At 46.7% G+C, this 17,145-nt stretch overlaps 1 protein-coding gene across 1 annotated transcript in view; it reads right to left on the reverse strand.

Annotated features, from left to right (window-relative positions):
- The window catches only part of rbm44 (RNA binding motif protein 44), a 220,970-nt gene that overhangs the window by 34,170 nt on the left and 169,655 nt on the right, over positions 1-17,145 (reverse strand). The window contains exons 12-13 of the mRNA XM_038787013.1: positions 11,814-11,887; positions 11,476-11,549 (exon numbers count right to left, since the gene is read on the reverse strand). Coding sequence (XP_038642941.1) covers positions 11,476-11,549; positions 11,814-11,887 — 148 coding nt within the window. The remainder of the gene's footprint in view (positions 1-11,475; positions 11,550-11,813; positions 11,888-17,145) is intronic.

Here is a 17,145-nt window from a genome sequence, read left to right on the forward strand (position 1 = left end):
CAGAAGCCCTCCCTCCCATCCTCTGATGATGAATTTTTTTCCCCCCCCAATTTGAGGAATTCTGCCAAGTTGGACAGCCAGTGGCAGTGCTCATCTCCAGCTGAGCAGGCGTCTCCAGCAGGCGATTAGGGAGGCAAAGGCTAGGGCATCTGCCCATCTCCCCTGGCTGTTCCAATACCTCAAAGACTGCCACTAGGGGGCACTGCTCCATCCTCACCCCCACAACCTTAGACATGGCCTTGAAACAGGCGATCTTGTACCCAACAAATCTGGGACAAGATCAGGACATGTGGGTGTGATAGGCTGGATGTCCCTGGTGTCATGTGAGAGTACCTTTAAGAAATGGATGTTTAAGCAATGTACCTTTAAGAAATGGAGCAGCTCATATTACTGATGTGATGTCAGAGGGTGGGGGGAGCTGAGCTGAGCTCACTTCTGATTTTCATTTCAGTTTTGAGGATAAGAGCTTGGGTGTGTCTGTGTTTGCAGTGAGCTGGATCTGCTGTTATCTCTGCCATGAAAGACTATCTTTGAATCATTTGGGTGATTTAAACTCATAATAGTAATGTCTTTCACCTGATGTGTTTCTGTTTAAAGGTGTTAAGTCTCTTGGATGTTGAAAGGAACTGAAAGCTCATTTAGTGTTGTATTATTTTCAGGGTTATCTTTGAAGTAAGGGGTGTTAAGTGATCCAATGTTTATTTAAAAGATTAAGTTGAGTTCATGGAATAAACATTGTTTTGTGTTTAAAAACCCATGTGTCTATAATTGTAATACCACACCTGGAGAACAAGCCGTGTGCTTCAAAAGCAATAATACATTAAAGGGGGAGGTTGGTTGAACTCCATGATACATTTTGGGGTTCTGAAAATGCCTCTCCCATAACACTGGCACCATTCACATTTGTCCTCCACCTCCAGAAAAAAACCAGCTCGTGTGCAATCTGGTCAAGTGCAGTCTGTACACTACCTTTATCTGCGTAAGGCTCAGCCCTGCGCACGAGGAGGCGAAGTTCGCCCTATGCAGTGCTTCGATCAAGCTCTGCCCAGCTCTTCCTCCAGGCAGCCCGGTAGCATAGTGGTTAGCACTGTTGCTTCACAGCGCCAGGGTCCCAGGTTCGATTCCCGCTTGGGTCACTGTGCCGAGTCTGCATGTTCTTCCCGGGTCTGTGGGGTTTTCCTCCGGGTGCTCCGGTTTCCTCCCAGTCCAAAGATGTGCAGGTGAAGTGGATTGGCCATGATAAATTGCCCTTAGTGTCCACAAAAAAGTTTAGGTGGGGTTATTGGGTTATGGTGGACGTGTGGGCTTCGGTAGGGTGCCCTTTCCAAGGGTCGGTGCAGACTAGATGGGCCGATTGGCCTCCTTCTGCACTGCAAATTCCATTAAACCTCCCTCATTTCATCTAGCAATATCCTTACTTTGTCTAGCAGTCGTCTGTCCATGTCAACTAAGCTACCGTCCCCTAATTCCCCCGCTGTTAATAGTCCGTCCAGTAGCAAGTGTGCTGGTGGCTGGGGGAACTTGCAGTTTCCTTGTGGATGAAGTTCCTTAGTTGTGTATACGCAACTCGTTCCCTCTTGGGAGCTGTAGTTTGTCCATCTGTTCCCTAGGGTCGCTATCTTGCCATCTATGTACAGATCCTCTACCGTTAAGTGTCCCCTCGTCCCGTGTCCACCTTTTAACGGAGATGTCCAATGCCACCTGGGTGAATTTATGGCTCTTGCAGATGGAGGCCATGGCGGACATTACTACTAGTCTGTAGTGTTGTCGGAATTGATAACATGCTCTTGAGCGAGGTTACCACCACTCGGCTTCTTGAGTACTTGGCTGGGCGGGTGGGGGGGGGGGGATGGGATTACAGCCGTGGCCGGTGCCTGGAGGGATATACCGTGCAGGAGCTCTCCTCCATTTTCACCCAATCCGCTCACGGTTCCTTGACCTAGCCTCATACTCTCTCTGCGGTGCCTGCCCAGTGGTTGAGTTGGAAGTTTGGAAGGACCAGCCCCCTCATGTTTTTCCTTCTTTGTTGGATGCTCTTGCAGAACCTAGGGTTCCTTCCCAACCACACAAATGCCACAATCGCTTTAACGAAAAAGGCCTTGGGGATGAAGACCGGGAGGGATCTGAACAGGAAGAGGAATATGAACAGTACGTTCATCTTGATCATCTGCACATTCCCCGCTGGAGAGAGCAGGACTGCATCCCACCTCTGCAGGTCCCTCTTTACCCCCTCCAGGCTCAACATGTTCCATTTGTGGATTAATTTCCAGTGGTGGGTTATTTGGATCCCCAAGTATTGTCATTTGGTTTGGGCCAGCATGAATGGCAAGTTTCCCAGCTCTGATTGCCACCCCCTCCTAGAGGCTTACAGGGACAATTTCACTTTTGCTCAGGTTGAGTTTGTAACCTGAGAAAGCTCCAAACTCCCTTAGGAGCTCCATTATTCCTCCCATGCTGGCTAAGACATTTGAGACAGAGATTATCCACATACAGTGAGGCTCTGTGCTCCGTCTCCCCTCTGGATGCCGCTCCACCCCTTTGCTAATCTGAGCGCAATGGCCAATGGCTCAATTGTCAGAGCAAATAGCAGTGGGGATATGGGGCATCCCTGCCTCATGCCTCTGTGCAGCTGAAAGTATTCAGAGCCAGTGGTGCTTGCCATGCGCTGTACAGCAATTTCACCCGAGGTGAAACCTGACCAAACCCAAACCGTTCTCGTACCTCCATTCGACTCTGCCGAACGCCTCCTGTGTGTCTCCAGGTAGATGATCACTTCTTGTGTCTCCTCCCCAGGTGAGATCATGACCATGTTGAGCAGGGGTCTGATGTTCGCCATTAGCTGTCTGCCCTTGCATGGTGGCGCTGTGGTTAGCATTGCTGCCTCACAGCGCTGAGGTCCCAGGTTCGATCCCGGCTCTGGGTCACTGTCTGTCACTGTACATTCTCCCAGTGTTTGCGTGGGTTTCGCCCCAACCCAAAGATATGCAGGGTAGGTGGATTGGCCAACCAAATTGCTCCTTAATTGGAATTAATGATTTGGATACTTTAAATTTATTTATTTTTTAGTTAGTTGTCTGCCCTTGACGCAGCCCGTCTGATCTTCCGCACTCATCTTTGTCTTTCTTAGGGATCAGTGATATTGAGACCTGAGTCAGCGTGAGCGGCAGGTCCCTCTCGATAATGAGTTGGTGATTCTCTCCTTCAGGTGTAGAGTGAGAGCTGCCGCAAATTTTTTTATAGAAGTCCACGGGGAATCAGTCAGGATCTGATGCCTTCCCAGACTGCATGGAGTTGATACTCTCCATGACCTCCTCCAGTTCTGGTGGTGCTTCCAGCCCCTGTTTATTTTCCTCCCCCACAACAGGTGTGTCCAGCCCGTCAAGAAACTGTCTCATCTTCGAGTCGCCCTACGGGAGCTCAGAGGTGTACAGCTCCCAGTAGTCGGTCGCGAAGGCCTCGCTTTTTTAAATACAAATTTAGAGTACTCAATTCATTTTTTTCCAATTAAGGGGCAATTTAGTGTGGCCAATGCATCTACCCTGCACATGTTTGTGTTGCGGGGATGAAACCCACGCAAACACGGGGAGAATGTGCAAACTCCACATAGACAGTGACCCAGAGCTGGGATTAAACCTAGGACCTCGGCACCATGAGGCAATAGTGCTAACCACTGCTCCACCATGCTGCCCTTCGAAAGCCTTGTTGATCTTATCTGGGGCCGTGGTTAGTCTACTGTTCCTATCTTTCACCTGCGCTATTTCCCTTGTGGCTGCCTGCTTTTTCAGCTGGTGAGTCAGCAGGCGGCTGGTCTTGCCTCCATGTTCATAGAAGGTCCCCAGAGTCTGACGGAGGTTCTGCCTGTTTTCCCTGTGGAGATCAGGTCAAATTCCATTTGTAATTTTTTCCTCTCCACCTGTAGTTCTACAATTGGGTCACAGAGTATAGCTGATCCACCTCCCATATGGAGTCTATCTGTCCTTGCCTGGTCACCCTCTACTTCCTGTTCCTGAGCGCTCTATACGCAATTATTTACCCCCTCACCACCGCCTTCAATGCCTCCCAGAACGTGGTGGATAAGTTCTTCCTGTTCTGATGCAGGATACATATCCATCAATGACTTGTGACATCTTCTTGCAAAACGCCACATTGGCGAGGAGGGCTGTGTCCTGCCTCCATGGGGGGCATTGGGCCCAGCCGGTCTCCACCTTCACATCCACATACCGTAGATTACTATTGCAGAGTATTCCGCCCCTACCACCCCTGGAAATAGCAACCTTCCGACTACAAAGAAGTCAATTGGGTGGAGGTTCACCCCTCGCAATTTGCTCCATAAAAGCATTCAGTTCCCCCGCCGATTGCTTCCCTGACTTTGGGCTAGATTTGTTTGTCTGTGGGTCCTGTACGCATTTGAAGTTTCATCCCATGATGCGTTGGTGGGTGCCTAGGTCAGGGATTTCTGCCATGGTCTTTTTGACAAAGTCTGCATTGTCCCAGTTCGGGGCGTATACATTCACAAGCAGTACTGGTGCCTCTTCCTGTACACCGCTGAGCATGATATCGTCTTCCTGGATCTGTCACCGTATTTGTCGCTGTGAAGGAACTCCTCCTGTTAAATAGTATGGCCATCCATCTAGCCTTTTGTCCCTTAGCATGCTTGATAAGTCTGCCCCATTCAACTCTTTCTTAGCCTCAATCGGTCCTTCTCTCTCAGGTGTGTCTCTTGGAGGAAGACTATGTCAGCCCTCAAACTTTTCAGATGGGCGAAGACACTGGATCTTTTCACCAGGCCGTTGAGTTCCCTGACGTTCCAGGTGACCATTGCGATTGGGGGGGGTGGGGGTTTGTCCCCCCGATCCTGCGGGGTCAGCCATACTTACCACGTGGACATGCCCTTACTCTCAGTGGTTTCCCTTTGTTTGGAGACCTTCAAAGATGGCCACCATTGCCTTTTTTTCTCTGGTCGTCCCCACGTGTTGTAACCAGCACTCTACAATCCCCCTTCCCCTCCCCTCGGCTCTCATCGACTTACCCTCCCCATGCCCCTGTTGGCTCCCCTCCCCCCTTCCCCTGACCTTTTTCTGTTGTTCTGCTCCCCACCCTTGTTCTGTTAGGCGCTTCCTTCCCTTTAAGAGAGCTGCACTGCGGCCTCCCTGGAAGTGTTTTCTCCTATCTTTTCCCCATTTTGTTTCTACCCCGGACCTTCCCATTTCAGTGTCCCTCTGCCATACCCCCTTCTTAGGACGTGCAGGTGGTCGCTCCAGTGCGTGGCAAAGACATATCATATCGGAATAAAAATAATAGAAAACGATAAAGAACAAAAAATAGTCAGTGTTCCACGTGTGTCCCTCACTGCTGTCTCCCAGCCGTTGTTCTCAACAAATTCATCTGCTTCTCCCAACGTGTTGAAATAGTATTCTTTGTTGCCAAATGTCACCCAATGTTTTGCCGGGTTAGGGTTAGGTACAGCATCCTGAACCACCCTTTGTTTTTAAAGAGGGCCGCCTTGGCTCCATTGAACTTGGCCCGGCATTTGGTCAGGTCAGCCCCAATGTCATGATATATTCGGATCATATGCCCTTCCCATTTACAGGACCACGTGTTCCTCGCCCAGTTCAAATTTGGCTCCTTGTCCTGTAATTTGTGGAGTTTTGCAATGATTGCTCTCAGTGGTTCCCCGTTTTGGGCCTTTGTCTGAGTGACCTGTGGGCGCTTCCCCAGCATCTGCCCCACTAGTTCATTGGGCTCCTGCCCTCAGGTAGCCCAACGATCCTGAGATCCTGGCGGCGGGATCTATTTTCCTGGTCCCTGAGCGCACCCTGGGCCAACACCAACCCCGTCATCTGTTTCGAACGAGGTGATCCGGTCACTCTTGATGGTAGCTGCTCTCGCAAATTCCCATACTGGTATCTCCTGAATTTCCAACTGCTGCTTCATTTTCTCCAGCCCCTCTTTGAAGGGGGTCAAAGCGATTACTATGGTCACCTTCACAGTCTCCATGAGGTCCTCCTTAAAAGGAATCCCTGAGTTTTAGACGCTCTTGTGCTAGGAGGTCCACTCACTGTCTATCGGTGTATGTGTTGGCAATCTTTCCCCGTCTTCCATGTCCTGCTCTGATCCGCTCCTCGTGTCCGCCGTTTACGTTTTTCTTTCTTTTCTCTTTGCTTCCTGGTAGATTTGAGGGCATTTCCTCAGGTGTCCTTTCTCCTTCTTGGTGGATATTTGTGGATATTTTTTTAAATTTAGAGTACCCAATTCATTTTTTCCAATTAAGTGGTAATTTAGCATGGCCAATTCACCTACCCTGCATATATTTGGGTTATGGGGGCAAAACTCACGCAAACACGGGGACAATGTGCAAACTCCACACGGACAGTGACCCAGGCCGGAGTCGAACCTGGGACCTTGGCGCCGTGAGGCTGTAGGGCTAACCCACTGCGCTGCCCTTTCTTGGTGGATTTGAGGGCATTTCCTCAGGCAGTTGTTTGTTTTGGGTGAAGGTAGGGAGGTGGTCTTTGTGGGTTAAGTGGTCGATTTCCAGATTTAATGGAAGCCACCTTTTGTGGGACTGTTTAACACAACGCCACCACCGGAAGTCCCCAATAATGACGCAGCAGCAAACTGCTAATTTAATTTGCTTTTTAGCATTTAACCACACATCTTCAACTACTTTAAGCTGCATAACAATTATGCTTCAAAAAAGACAAGATTGTTAAATTCACTGTTTCTCTGAAATTAAAATAGAGCCCAATGTCATTATCCACTACGTAGATTATGTGGGCTTTCATTTGAATTCACTTGACATACTTATAATGAAATTAAAAGCCACAGGAATCAAAGATAAATATTTGAATGGATGAGAAGCTAGTTAACAAATGAAAGAAATAGGAGCATGAGCAGGCCATTCGATCGAGGCTGCTTCCCCATACGGTATCATAGTTGATTTGATGGTGGCCTTAACCCCCCTCATAACCATCTACTCCCTCGTCTGTGGAACAGGAAACGGAGTCTTGAGAGTCAATGTTAGATTGGGGGAAGGTGTTAAGTGGAGTGCCACAAGGGTTCAGTACATTAACCCAGTTATTCATAATCAAAATCAGGAACCAGATTTCAAGACCAAACTAAATTTTACTAAATTGGTTGACAACACAAAAATAGGAACAACAGTGTAAAAAGAATGGAGTACAAGATTTAGGTGAGTTATAGATTGGGCAGACAAATGACAAATTAAAGTTAACAATGACAAATGCAAAGCACTGCAACAATGCGCCTTCAAGAAGGACCAGAGATTCAGAAACTCTAATTGTCATAATAATGAAGGAAAAACACCTCGCTGTGCGTGGATATATTGAACTTTAAATAAGACCTGTGAGTTTTTTTAAAAATGGGCAATCAAGCCAAAGGTGGCTGAGGATGTAAAGCCAGTCACTGGTTGAATTGCTGGGATGGGTGATATTCAGAGTGAATGAAACCACCCTGTTTCCAGTCAAAGATACTTCTAAAGCATCCATAATCTAATTGCCATTGCTGGTAGAGACAATAAGGTATAATGGGAGAAGATTGACATCTCATCGAGAGGTGTCCCTCAGGGATCCGTGTTGGGCCCACAATTGTTCACAATTTACATTGATGATTTGGAGTTGGGGACCAAGGGCAATGTGTCCAAGTTTGCAGATGACACTAAGATGAGTGGTAAAGCAAAAAGTGCAGAGGATACTGGAAGTCTGCAGAGGGATTTGGATAGGTTAAGTGAATGGGCTCGGGTCTGGCAGATGGAATACAATGTTGACAAATGTGAGGTTATCCATTTTGGTAGGAATAACAGCAAACGGGATTATTATTTAAACGATAAAATATTAAAGCATGCCGCTGTTCAGAGAGACTTGGGTGTGCTAGTGCATGAGTCACAGAAGGTTGGTTTACAAGTGCAACAGGTGATTAAGGAGGCAAATGGAATTTTGTCCTTCATTGCTAGAGGGATGGAGTTTAAGACTAGGGAGGTTATGTTGCAATTGTATAAGGTGTTAGTACGGCCACACCTGGAGTATTGTGTTCAGTTTTGGTCTCCTTACTTGAGAAAGGACGTACTGGCGCTGGAGGGTGTGCAGAGGAGATTCACTAGGTTAATCCCAGAGCTGAAGGGGTTGGATTATGAGGAGAGGTTGAGTAGACTGGGACTGTACTCGTTGGAATTTAGAAGGATGAGGGTGGATCTTATAGAAACATTTAAAATTATGAAGGGAATAGATAGGATAGATGCGGGCAGGTTGTTTCCACTGGCGGGTGACAGCAGAACTAGGGGGCATAGCCTCAAAATAAGGGGAAGTAGATTTAGGACTGAGTTTAGGAGGAACTTCTTCACCCAAAGGGTTGTGAATCTATGGAATTCCTTGCCCAGTGAAGCAGTTGAGGCTCCTTCATTAAATGTTTTTAAGGTAAAGATAGATAGTTTTTTGAAGAATAAAGGGATTAAGGGTTATGGTGTTCGGGCCGGAAAGTGGAGCTGAGTCCACAAAAGATCAGCCATGATCTAATTGAATGGCGGAGCAGGCTCGAGGGGCCAGATGGCCTACTCCTGCTCCTAGTTCTTATGTTCTTATATCCTGTGTGTCACCTCCAGACGGATTTATAGATTTCGCCTTCAAGGAATACACAAAGACTGGGATAATAGCCAGCTGAAAAGCTGCCAATTGTGTGTGTATATGTGTGAACCAGTGCTGGAGGGCAGAGTGTGACACAGAAGCAAAAAGCCAGCCAGCAAGATCAGCATCCTTGCAAAAGCTATTTGCAGGTATATCTCTACCTCTGACTGAAGTAAGCCAAGTCAGCAGACCACAGTTGAAATGGGAAAAGGGAAACTTCTCTGCAAAACTGTAGAACACCGGAATCTCAAAACTGAATATGCGTTTGCTGAGGTCAGCGTTACTGGAATCTTGAATTGCAACTCTCAATCACCTACTCCGCATGAGTCATGGATTATTTTGTGCAACTTTTTTGTACTTACTTACTTTGGACTCAGTTCTCACTTCTAAACTTTATGAATGCATGCATAAGTGTTTCATCATTTTCTTGACTTTAGTAGTTCATAAACTTACCCTAGAAAGCCTGGTTAAATTTGCTCCTTTTAAAACATAAATATGAGGAGTGGGAAAGGTATCTGTGAAGGGAGGGATCTTTTGTATATTAATCTTGTTGCAATCAGTAGATGATGGGGGGGGCACGGTGAATAAAGAAAGGGAGACAGCTCATCTCTCCTCATCCAGGACAGCATAATTTGGGGGCATCCCAGCTGTACGGAAACAAAGTGAGGGATCTCGCCCAGGTTACCAAATTTGGGGAACTTCACTGGGGACCGGATGCAATATAAAGAGAGAAGGCACTAATATTTCCTTTCTTTGCTTTGGTGTCAACATTAATTTGATAGAATTTTTCTATGTTCAAAGTGTTATACAAGAATAAGTCGGTTCTTTCTTAAGCGGAACCGTGCTGAGTTTTGAAAAAGTTCATCAGAGAGAAGCCAAGAAAATTATTGCAAAGTAAGCCAAAAAGACAGACCAAAAGATGTATGTTTTAAGCTAGTGAAAAATGTAATTAAATCAAGTACATCAAAATGTGTGTTATCTGGCACTGTACTGGAATTTCTGACAGTTCATTTTTTTTTAAATCAACTACTAAACTCACAGGTAAACTTACCAGGCAGTTAAAGCCAGCATGGAAGGATTTTGAAATTAGGCCAAAGATTTAAGTCAGCTCTCTAGGGCTTCTGTAATGCCTACAAGGACTGCATTACACAAGATCACTTAGAATTGGTTCAAAATGGAACTTTTAGGTAACTGGCATTTTGGTTTAAATGGCACCACCCATTCACAGACATAGAACCCCTACAGTGCAGAAAGAGGCCATTTGGCCCAGCAGGTCTGCACCGGCCCTCTGAAAGAGCAGCCTACCTAGGCGCACTCCCCTGCCCTATCCCTGTAACCCCATCTAACCTACACATCTTTGGACATATGGGGCAATTTTATCATGGCCAATCCACCTAACCTGCACATATTTGGACTGTGGGAGGAAACCGGAGCACCTGGAGGAAACCCATGCAGACACAGGGGAAAAAATGCAAACTCTACACTGACAGTTACCTAAAGCCAGAATTGAACCCGGGTTTCTGGTGCTGTGAGGCAGCAGTGCTAACTACTGTGTCACCCATATGCCAGATAATAAACATTTTATTAGAAATTAAAGTTATTTCTTCAAATGATGATTATTTGGAATAAGCTGCCAGAGTCATGGGAACAAAACCCAAGGGATGTCAAACACAACTGGATGATAAAATGGAAGACATTCATTATCGAAAGGGTGAGTACTGATTGATGGACCAAATGGCCTTTTCCCATCCTTAACTTGGAAATGGGAAAAGGCAATTTAATCATGAACAAACCAGTCACTTTTTGATATATAAGCTCCACCATCCCACACTATCCCTCAGTTATTAGTCTCAAGCAACCTATATAAATGATATAAATAGGATCCAGAGTGATGCACAACTTTAAGTTGAAAAATATTCCCTGGAGGCTCCCTCCTAGCTTTTTCATTTTAATTTATTCTCGATGTGTATCAAGAAACCTTTCAACTAGAGATTGTCTGTTTTTGGATTCAAATTCCTGATGAGTTGTAACTTGTAACTGCTAGACAATCACAAAATTACAAATGCAGATAATGGCTCTCAATTTAATAAACAGATAAAAAACATAGGCTCCAAAAGGAGGATATGGATCACAATAGAACAGGGGAATTCTGCATTGCAAACAAAAGGTGAATGAACATCACAATAAACTGTTTACTGTCCTCTTAAGGCTTTTATATATTAGCTACTACGATATCAGATGTTCCAAAGCACTTCACAGCTACTGAAGGTAGCCAGTCTTAAAATGTAAGCAGGTGTGACTGACAATATGTGTACAGCAAGGTCCTGCAAATTGCAATGAGATAAATGACAAGATAAGTTGCTGATGCTGATTCCTCATCATGGAACAATTGACCCAATAATAACACTGAACAGCCCAAAATTCTCACTCACCGTCCAGAGTCAATATGTAGTAACCAGTCATAAACCTCTTGGATGGCTAGAGTGAAGTAGATTAGCCCCCCAAGAGTAAATATGAAACATGCAAGGTTAATCATTGTTTGAATCATAGAATATACAGTGCAGAAGGCCATTCGGCCCATCGAGTTGCACCGGCCCTTGGAAAGGGCACCCTAATTAAGCCCACACCTCCATCCTATCCCCATAAACCTGGAATCCCACCTAACTTTTTTTGGACACCAAGGTCAATTTAACATGGCCAATCCATCTAACCTGCACATCACAGATTGAAGATTGAGCAGGCAATCAATTCATTGTCCCCACCACTAACTCATAAACAGATTCAACAAACAGTAGTGATGAGTTATGAAGCAAAGCTTTAAAGAGATTCAGATTACCTGTATTCACTATGCAAACTGCAAAGCCAAATTCCAGACACCTGGTACTTCTGAAAAAACCTCCTTAATTCCATCTACAAAATTGGAAGAACATTTTTTGCTGTTACATGTTATGGTCACCCACCCACAGGACAGACACCAGTAATGTTTTAGTGACCATTCAGTATGCTAAAATCCCACTCTTTTAATGCAAATACATATTTTATATTAAACAGATTTATATTTAGATAAAACACAGAATTTGGTGTGGATATGCTAAACTTTTCGGCTAGATCATAATTTCCAACTGAAATGGATTAAACTGCATTTAAAGTCAAAATCATTAAGACATGCAATACCTCTGTTACTGTTCTGGGTAAACCATCGATATAAATATAACATGTTTGAGCAGTCTCCTTATCGGTACGAGCAGCTATTAAAAAAAACATAATTCATTAAAAGATTTCACAAATAAATAGAAATGGCTTGGACTTTGAAAGTCACTGCAGCATTACAATAAGAGTTATGATTAATATGAACCATAGAATATCTACAGTGCAGAAGAAGGCCGTTTGGCCCATCGAGTCTGCACGGTCCCTCTGAAAGAGAACCCTACTGAGTCCCAGTCCCCCGCCTTATCCCTATAACCCCACCTAACCTGCACATCTTTGGACACTAAAGGGGAAATTTAATATGGCCAATCCACTTAACCTGCATACATTTGGACTGTGGGAGGAAACCAGAGTCACCCGGAGGAAACCCATGCAGACACAGGGAGAAAGTGCGGCAAAACTGTGAGGAAAGGATACTTCACTCCAGGAATGGATCACTGACAACTAAGGATCTTTTAGATTAAAATAAACTTTATTACACAGGATTAACCCAATTAACATCCAAGGAAAAGGCAGCTTTTCAATTAACAGTTGAACAGCTCTAAAAAAAGGTCTTTGAGCTTGCTTTCCAATCTAGTTCTAAAATTTAAATCCACACACCAGTCAAATGCCAATTTTAATAAAAAAGTTAACATTCAGTGGTTTACAGATTTATTCACAAAGTCCTTGCGAAAGAAGCTTTCAGAAGTCAGTCTGAGAAAGACACTTCCTTTCTCAGAAACCAGAGAACTGTAATAATGAAACTAAAAACAACAGACACAGGGCAGGGCTGAAAACAAAACTAAAAAATCCCAAATCCCTCCCGAGAGTGACATCAAAGCCTGCCGAGCTGTTAACCCCTAAATCACAACTTGAGGGACTTACGGTGGCGGCCATGGTGAGTGGTCGCATATTTGGCAGCTCCAGCTCATGGCGATCTTTTGTGGCCTTTATTTCGGATTGTAGCAGGAATTTTAGAGGAAAAAGGTGCAGAAGTGAGAGCAGAAGAGAGTGACCCCTATTTATGGAGCTGTGTTCCAGAAGTGCCCTGGAAAAAAGCGAACTAATTAGTTGAGGCGGGTGAGGAGTGGACAACGCACGCGGACATGACGGACAGGCAGGGTCCGCCTTGCTGGTTCAGTAGTCGATGGACCAGTTGGTGAGCTTCCTGAATGAGAAGTGCATCCAGCAGCGGAAGGAAAGTTTAGAGGACCTGGCCCGGGTGGTGGACTTGATCAAGACGGTGGTTGACCGCATGGAGACGAGATTGGCAGCCCAGGAGCAGGCGATCCAGAGGTTGGAGCAGTTGGTGGGGGAGCCTGAGGAACAGTCTACCTTGATGGCAGCAGAGATGGGACTGATGCGAGACCAGAATAAGCGTCTGCTAGAGAAAGTAGAGAACCTCGTAGGCAGAACATCCGGATTGTGTACTTGCCAGAGGGAATCGAAGGAACGGATGCGTGTGTGTATGTTCAGAAGATGCTGGAGAAGCTGCTTGGGGAAGGAGCATTTGACCGGCCGTTGGAGGTGGATCAAGCCCCAGGGGGGGCAAGCCGCCGAGGGCAATGGTGGTAAGAATACATCGGTTCCTGGATAAAGAACGTATAATGAGGTGGGACAGAGCTCGTGAAAGGGGGGGGGGGGGGGCAAGCTTTAATAAGGTCTAGTCGGCCTGTACAAGAAAGGACTTAAGTTTGGTTTACTGTACCCGGCTCTATGGGTAACCTATGGGTCGGCGGAGGAGGCAGTGGATTTCATGAAGGAGAACGGACTGGCAGAAGAAGAAGGACCTTGAACTTTGATTGAGAACTGAATTGCATGTATTGCACTTGTTTTGTTGTTTAGGTTTCTTTCGTTATTCTGTTCTGTTTGGAGTTTGGCTGGTTTACAGTTCTTTGAGGGGTGGGGTCTCTGCGTTCAGATCTTGGGAGGGATTGTTTGTTTGTTTTTACTGTTTTGTTTTGACTATTTGCACGAAGAGCAGGGGGGGGGGGATTCAGTGGTGGGCAGGATGCTAGGCGTTGGGGTAGGGGCTGCCAGGCTAGCTGGGCGGGCCAGTTCACAGAAGCAAAGTGGGGGGGTGAGCTGACGATCGACATGGGGGGGGGGGGGGGGGGGGGGGATTATACTGCTGACAGGGGCCAGGGGAGGAGCGGGTTATGGGCCGCAGACTGGCCTAGGAGAGGTTATGGTTGATCGGCAGGAGAAGGTGGCAGGGTGCTCCCCCGACCAGGCTGGTCACGTGGAACGTTTGGGGACTGAATGGGCCACTCAAAAGGGCCCGTGTGTTCGTGCACTCGAGGCAACTTAAGGCCGACGTGGCCATGTTGCAGGAGACACATTTGAAGATGGGATATCAGATTAGGGTCAGGAAGGGATTGATTGGACAGGTATTCCATTCGGGGCTAGACTTTAAAACGAAGGGGGTGGCGATCTTGCTAATAAGCAGGTGGCGTTCGAGGTGGGGAATAATGGAAGCGGACCCGGGGGGTAGATATGTTATGGTTAGTGAGAAGCTGGAGGGAATGACCATGGTTTTGGGAAATATATATGCCCTGAACTGGGATGACGTTGAGTTTGTGAGACGGGTACTGGGGAAAATACCGGACCTCGATTCTCATCGATTATGCAGGGAGATTTCAACATGGTTCTTGATCCAAGGTTGGACCGGTCGGGTTCGGGGCGGGGGGGGGGGGGGGGGGGGGTGTCAAACCATGGAGATTTGGGAGGCCGAGGAGTAAGGAGTTTTCGTTCTACTCCCATGTGCATAAGGTGTGTTCCCGGATAGACTTTCGTGATTGACAAGACACTGCTGGCTGAGGTGGTGGATACTGAATATTCAGCAATAGTGGTGTCAGACCAAGCCCCGCACTGGGTGGACTTGCAAGCCAGCAAAGGAAAGGCCCAGCGGCCGCAATGGAGGCTGGATGTGGAGCTGTTAGCGGAAGAGGAGGTGTGCGAGCGGGTGGGGGAGGCCATTCGGGAATATATAAGGATCAATGACATAGATGAGGTTTCGGCGGGTGTGGTTTAGGAGGCACTGAAGGCGGTTATTGGGGGGGAATTCATCTCAATTTGGGCCCAAAAGGAGAAGGCTGAGCGGGCGGAGTTGGACAGATTGGTAGGCAAAATTTTACAGGTGGACAGGAGGTATGCGGAGTCTCCGATGTCTGGCTTTTGAAGGAGCGTCAGAGACCCAGTTAGAATTTGGGCTCCTGTCCACAGGTAAGGCGGTGGGACAGCCGAGGAGGGTAAAGGAGGCGGTGTATGAATATGGGGAAAAAGCCAGCAGGATGCTGGCGCACCAGCTGAGGAAACAGGAGGCGCCGAGAGATTGGGAAAGTGAGGGATATGGGGGGGTGGTGGTGGGATGGTGGTGGTGGTTCTGGATACGGCGGGGGTTTGACAGTAAATTGTACAAATCGGAATCCCCAGCCGGGGAGGAGGGGATGAAGCGATTTCTGGGGGGGGGGGGGCTGGAGTTCCTGAGGATAGATGAAGAGTTGGTGGAGGATTTGGGAGCCCCACTTGGGCTTGGGGAAGTTATAGACGGGTTGGGGGTGATGCAATCAGGCAAAGCCCCGGGACCAGATGGATACCCGGTTGAGTTCCATAAAAAGTTTTCCGGGTTGTTGGGGCCGCTTCTAATGGCTTTTAATGAGTCAAAGGAGCTGGGAGTGCTCCCCCCAATGTTACTGCAGGCATTGATTTCCCTTATTTGAAACAGGATAAGGATCCGGCGAACTGTGGGTCGTATAGGCCAATCTCCCTGCTAAATGTGGATGCAAAATTGCTGGCAAAGATCTTGCCACACGTACAGAGGATTGTGTTCGGGGGTTCGAGTTGCCAGGAGGGGAATGGGTTCAGGTACTTGCAAGTGTGGGATTTTGTCTGGAGGCAGGGTCCGGACTTTCCTTGCCTCCCACTAAGAGGACTACAGGATAAGGTGATGTCAAAAACAGGGGTCGGGGAGGGGAGAGTCTCGGAAACATATAAGGAACTGATGGAGTGGGAAGGGGTCCCAATAGGGAAGGTGAAGAGGAAGTGGGAGGAAGAGCTGGGAGGGGAGTTGAAAGTCAGGTTATGGGAGAAGGCCCTGAGGAGAGTCAATGCATTCTGATCGTGTGCCAGGCTTAGCCTGATCCAATTGAAGGTGGTCCACAGGACTCATATGACTGTGGTCCGTATGAGCAAGTTTTTTTTGGATGTCATGTCAGAGGTCCTGGAGGGGAGGGTGACTCAGAGTCCAAAGGTGGCAATATTTGGAGTGTTGGAAGATCTGGGAGCCCAGCGTTTTGGCCTATACCTCCGTGGTGGCGCGGAGACAGATTTTGTTGGCATAGAGGGACTCGGAGCGTCCAAAGTCTGGGGTTTGGGTTAGTGACATGGCAGGGTTTCTTAGGCTAGAGAAAATTAAGTTCGCCTTACGGGGTTCACTACAGGAGTTCGCTCGGAGGTGGAAGCCGTTCATTGAATTCTTCAAGGAAAATTGACCGTCAGCAGAGGAAGGGGAGGGGGGTGCATGGATGTGACGAATAAGGGTAGGGAATCTAATATATGGGCAGTTAGGGTTTCGGGCAGGGGGGAATTGGGTATGTTTTTGTGTGTGTTGGATCTCTTTGTTGTTTAAAATGTTAAAATTATAAATGCCTCAATAAAATATTTTTGAAAAACAAAAATCACAGCTTCAGCAGGCATATCATCTGGATACCTTAACCCAAGTTCTTTTAATATCATTACTGTAACAGGTACATAATACTATGTATACATATCCAGCCTCGGGTCACTGTGTGGAGTTTGCACATTCTCCCCGTGTCTGCGGGGGTCTCACCCCCACAACTCAAAGATGCTATAGTTTTGGTGGATTGGCCACGCTAAATTGCCCCTTAATTGGATAAAAAAGAATTGGGTACTTTAAATATATTTTATTTAAAATATATATATATATATATATTATATATATATATATATATATAAATAAGAGTTTCCTACATTCATCACATCATGACCTCCTCTTGAGCTACAGTATTTATATAGCTAGTCCAGTTCAGTTTCTGGTCACTGCTAATCCCCAGAGATGTTGATAGTGAGGAGGAATCAGCGATGCTAATTCCATTGGATGTTAAGAGAAGGTGGTTAGATTTCCTCATGTCAGAGATGAACATTGCCTGGGGCACTAGTATGATGCAAACGTTCTTGTCACTTACCAGCCCAGGCCTGAATGATGTCCAGGTGGTGCATATGGGTACAAACTGTCCCGCGTCCAAAGGAGACGAGCTGATTCTCCTCGACAACATCAATGCCAGAGTTGGGAAGGATG

This window comes from Scyliorhinus canicula, chromosome 2, assembly GCF_902713615.1.
Source record: "Scyliorhinus canicula chromosome 2, sScyCan1.1, whole genome shotgun sequence".
Taxonomy (NCBI): Eukaryota; Metazoa; Chordata; class Chondrichthyes; order Carcharhiniformes; family Scyliorhinidae; genus Scyliorhinus; species Scyliorhinus canicula.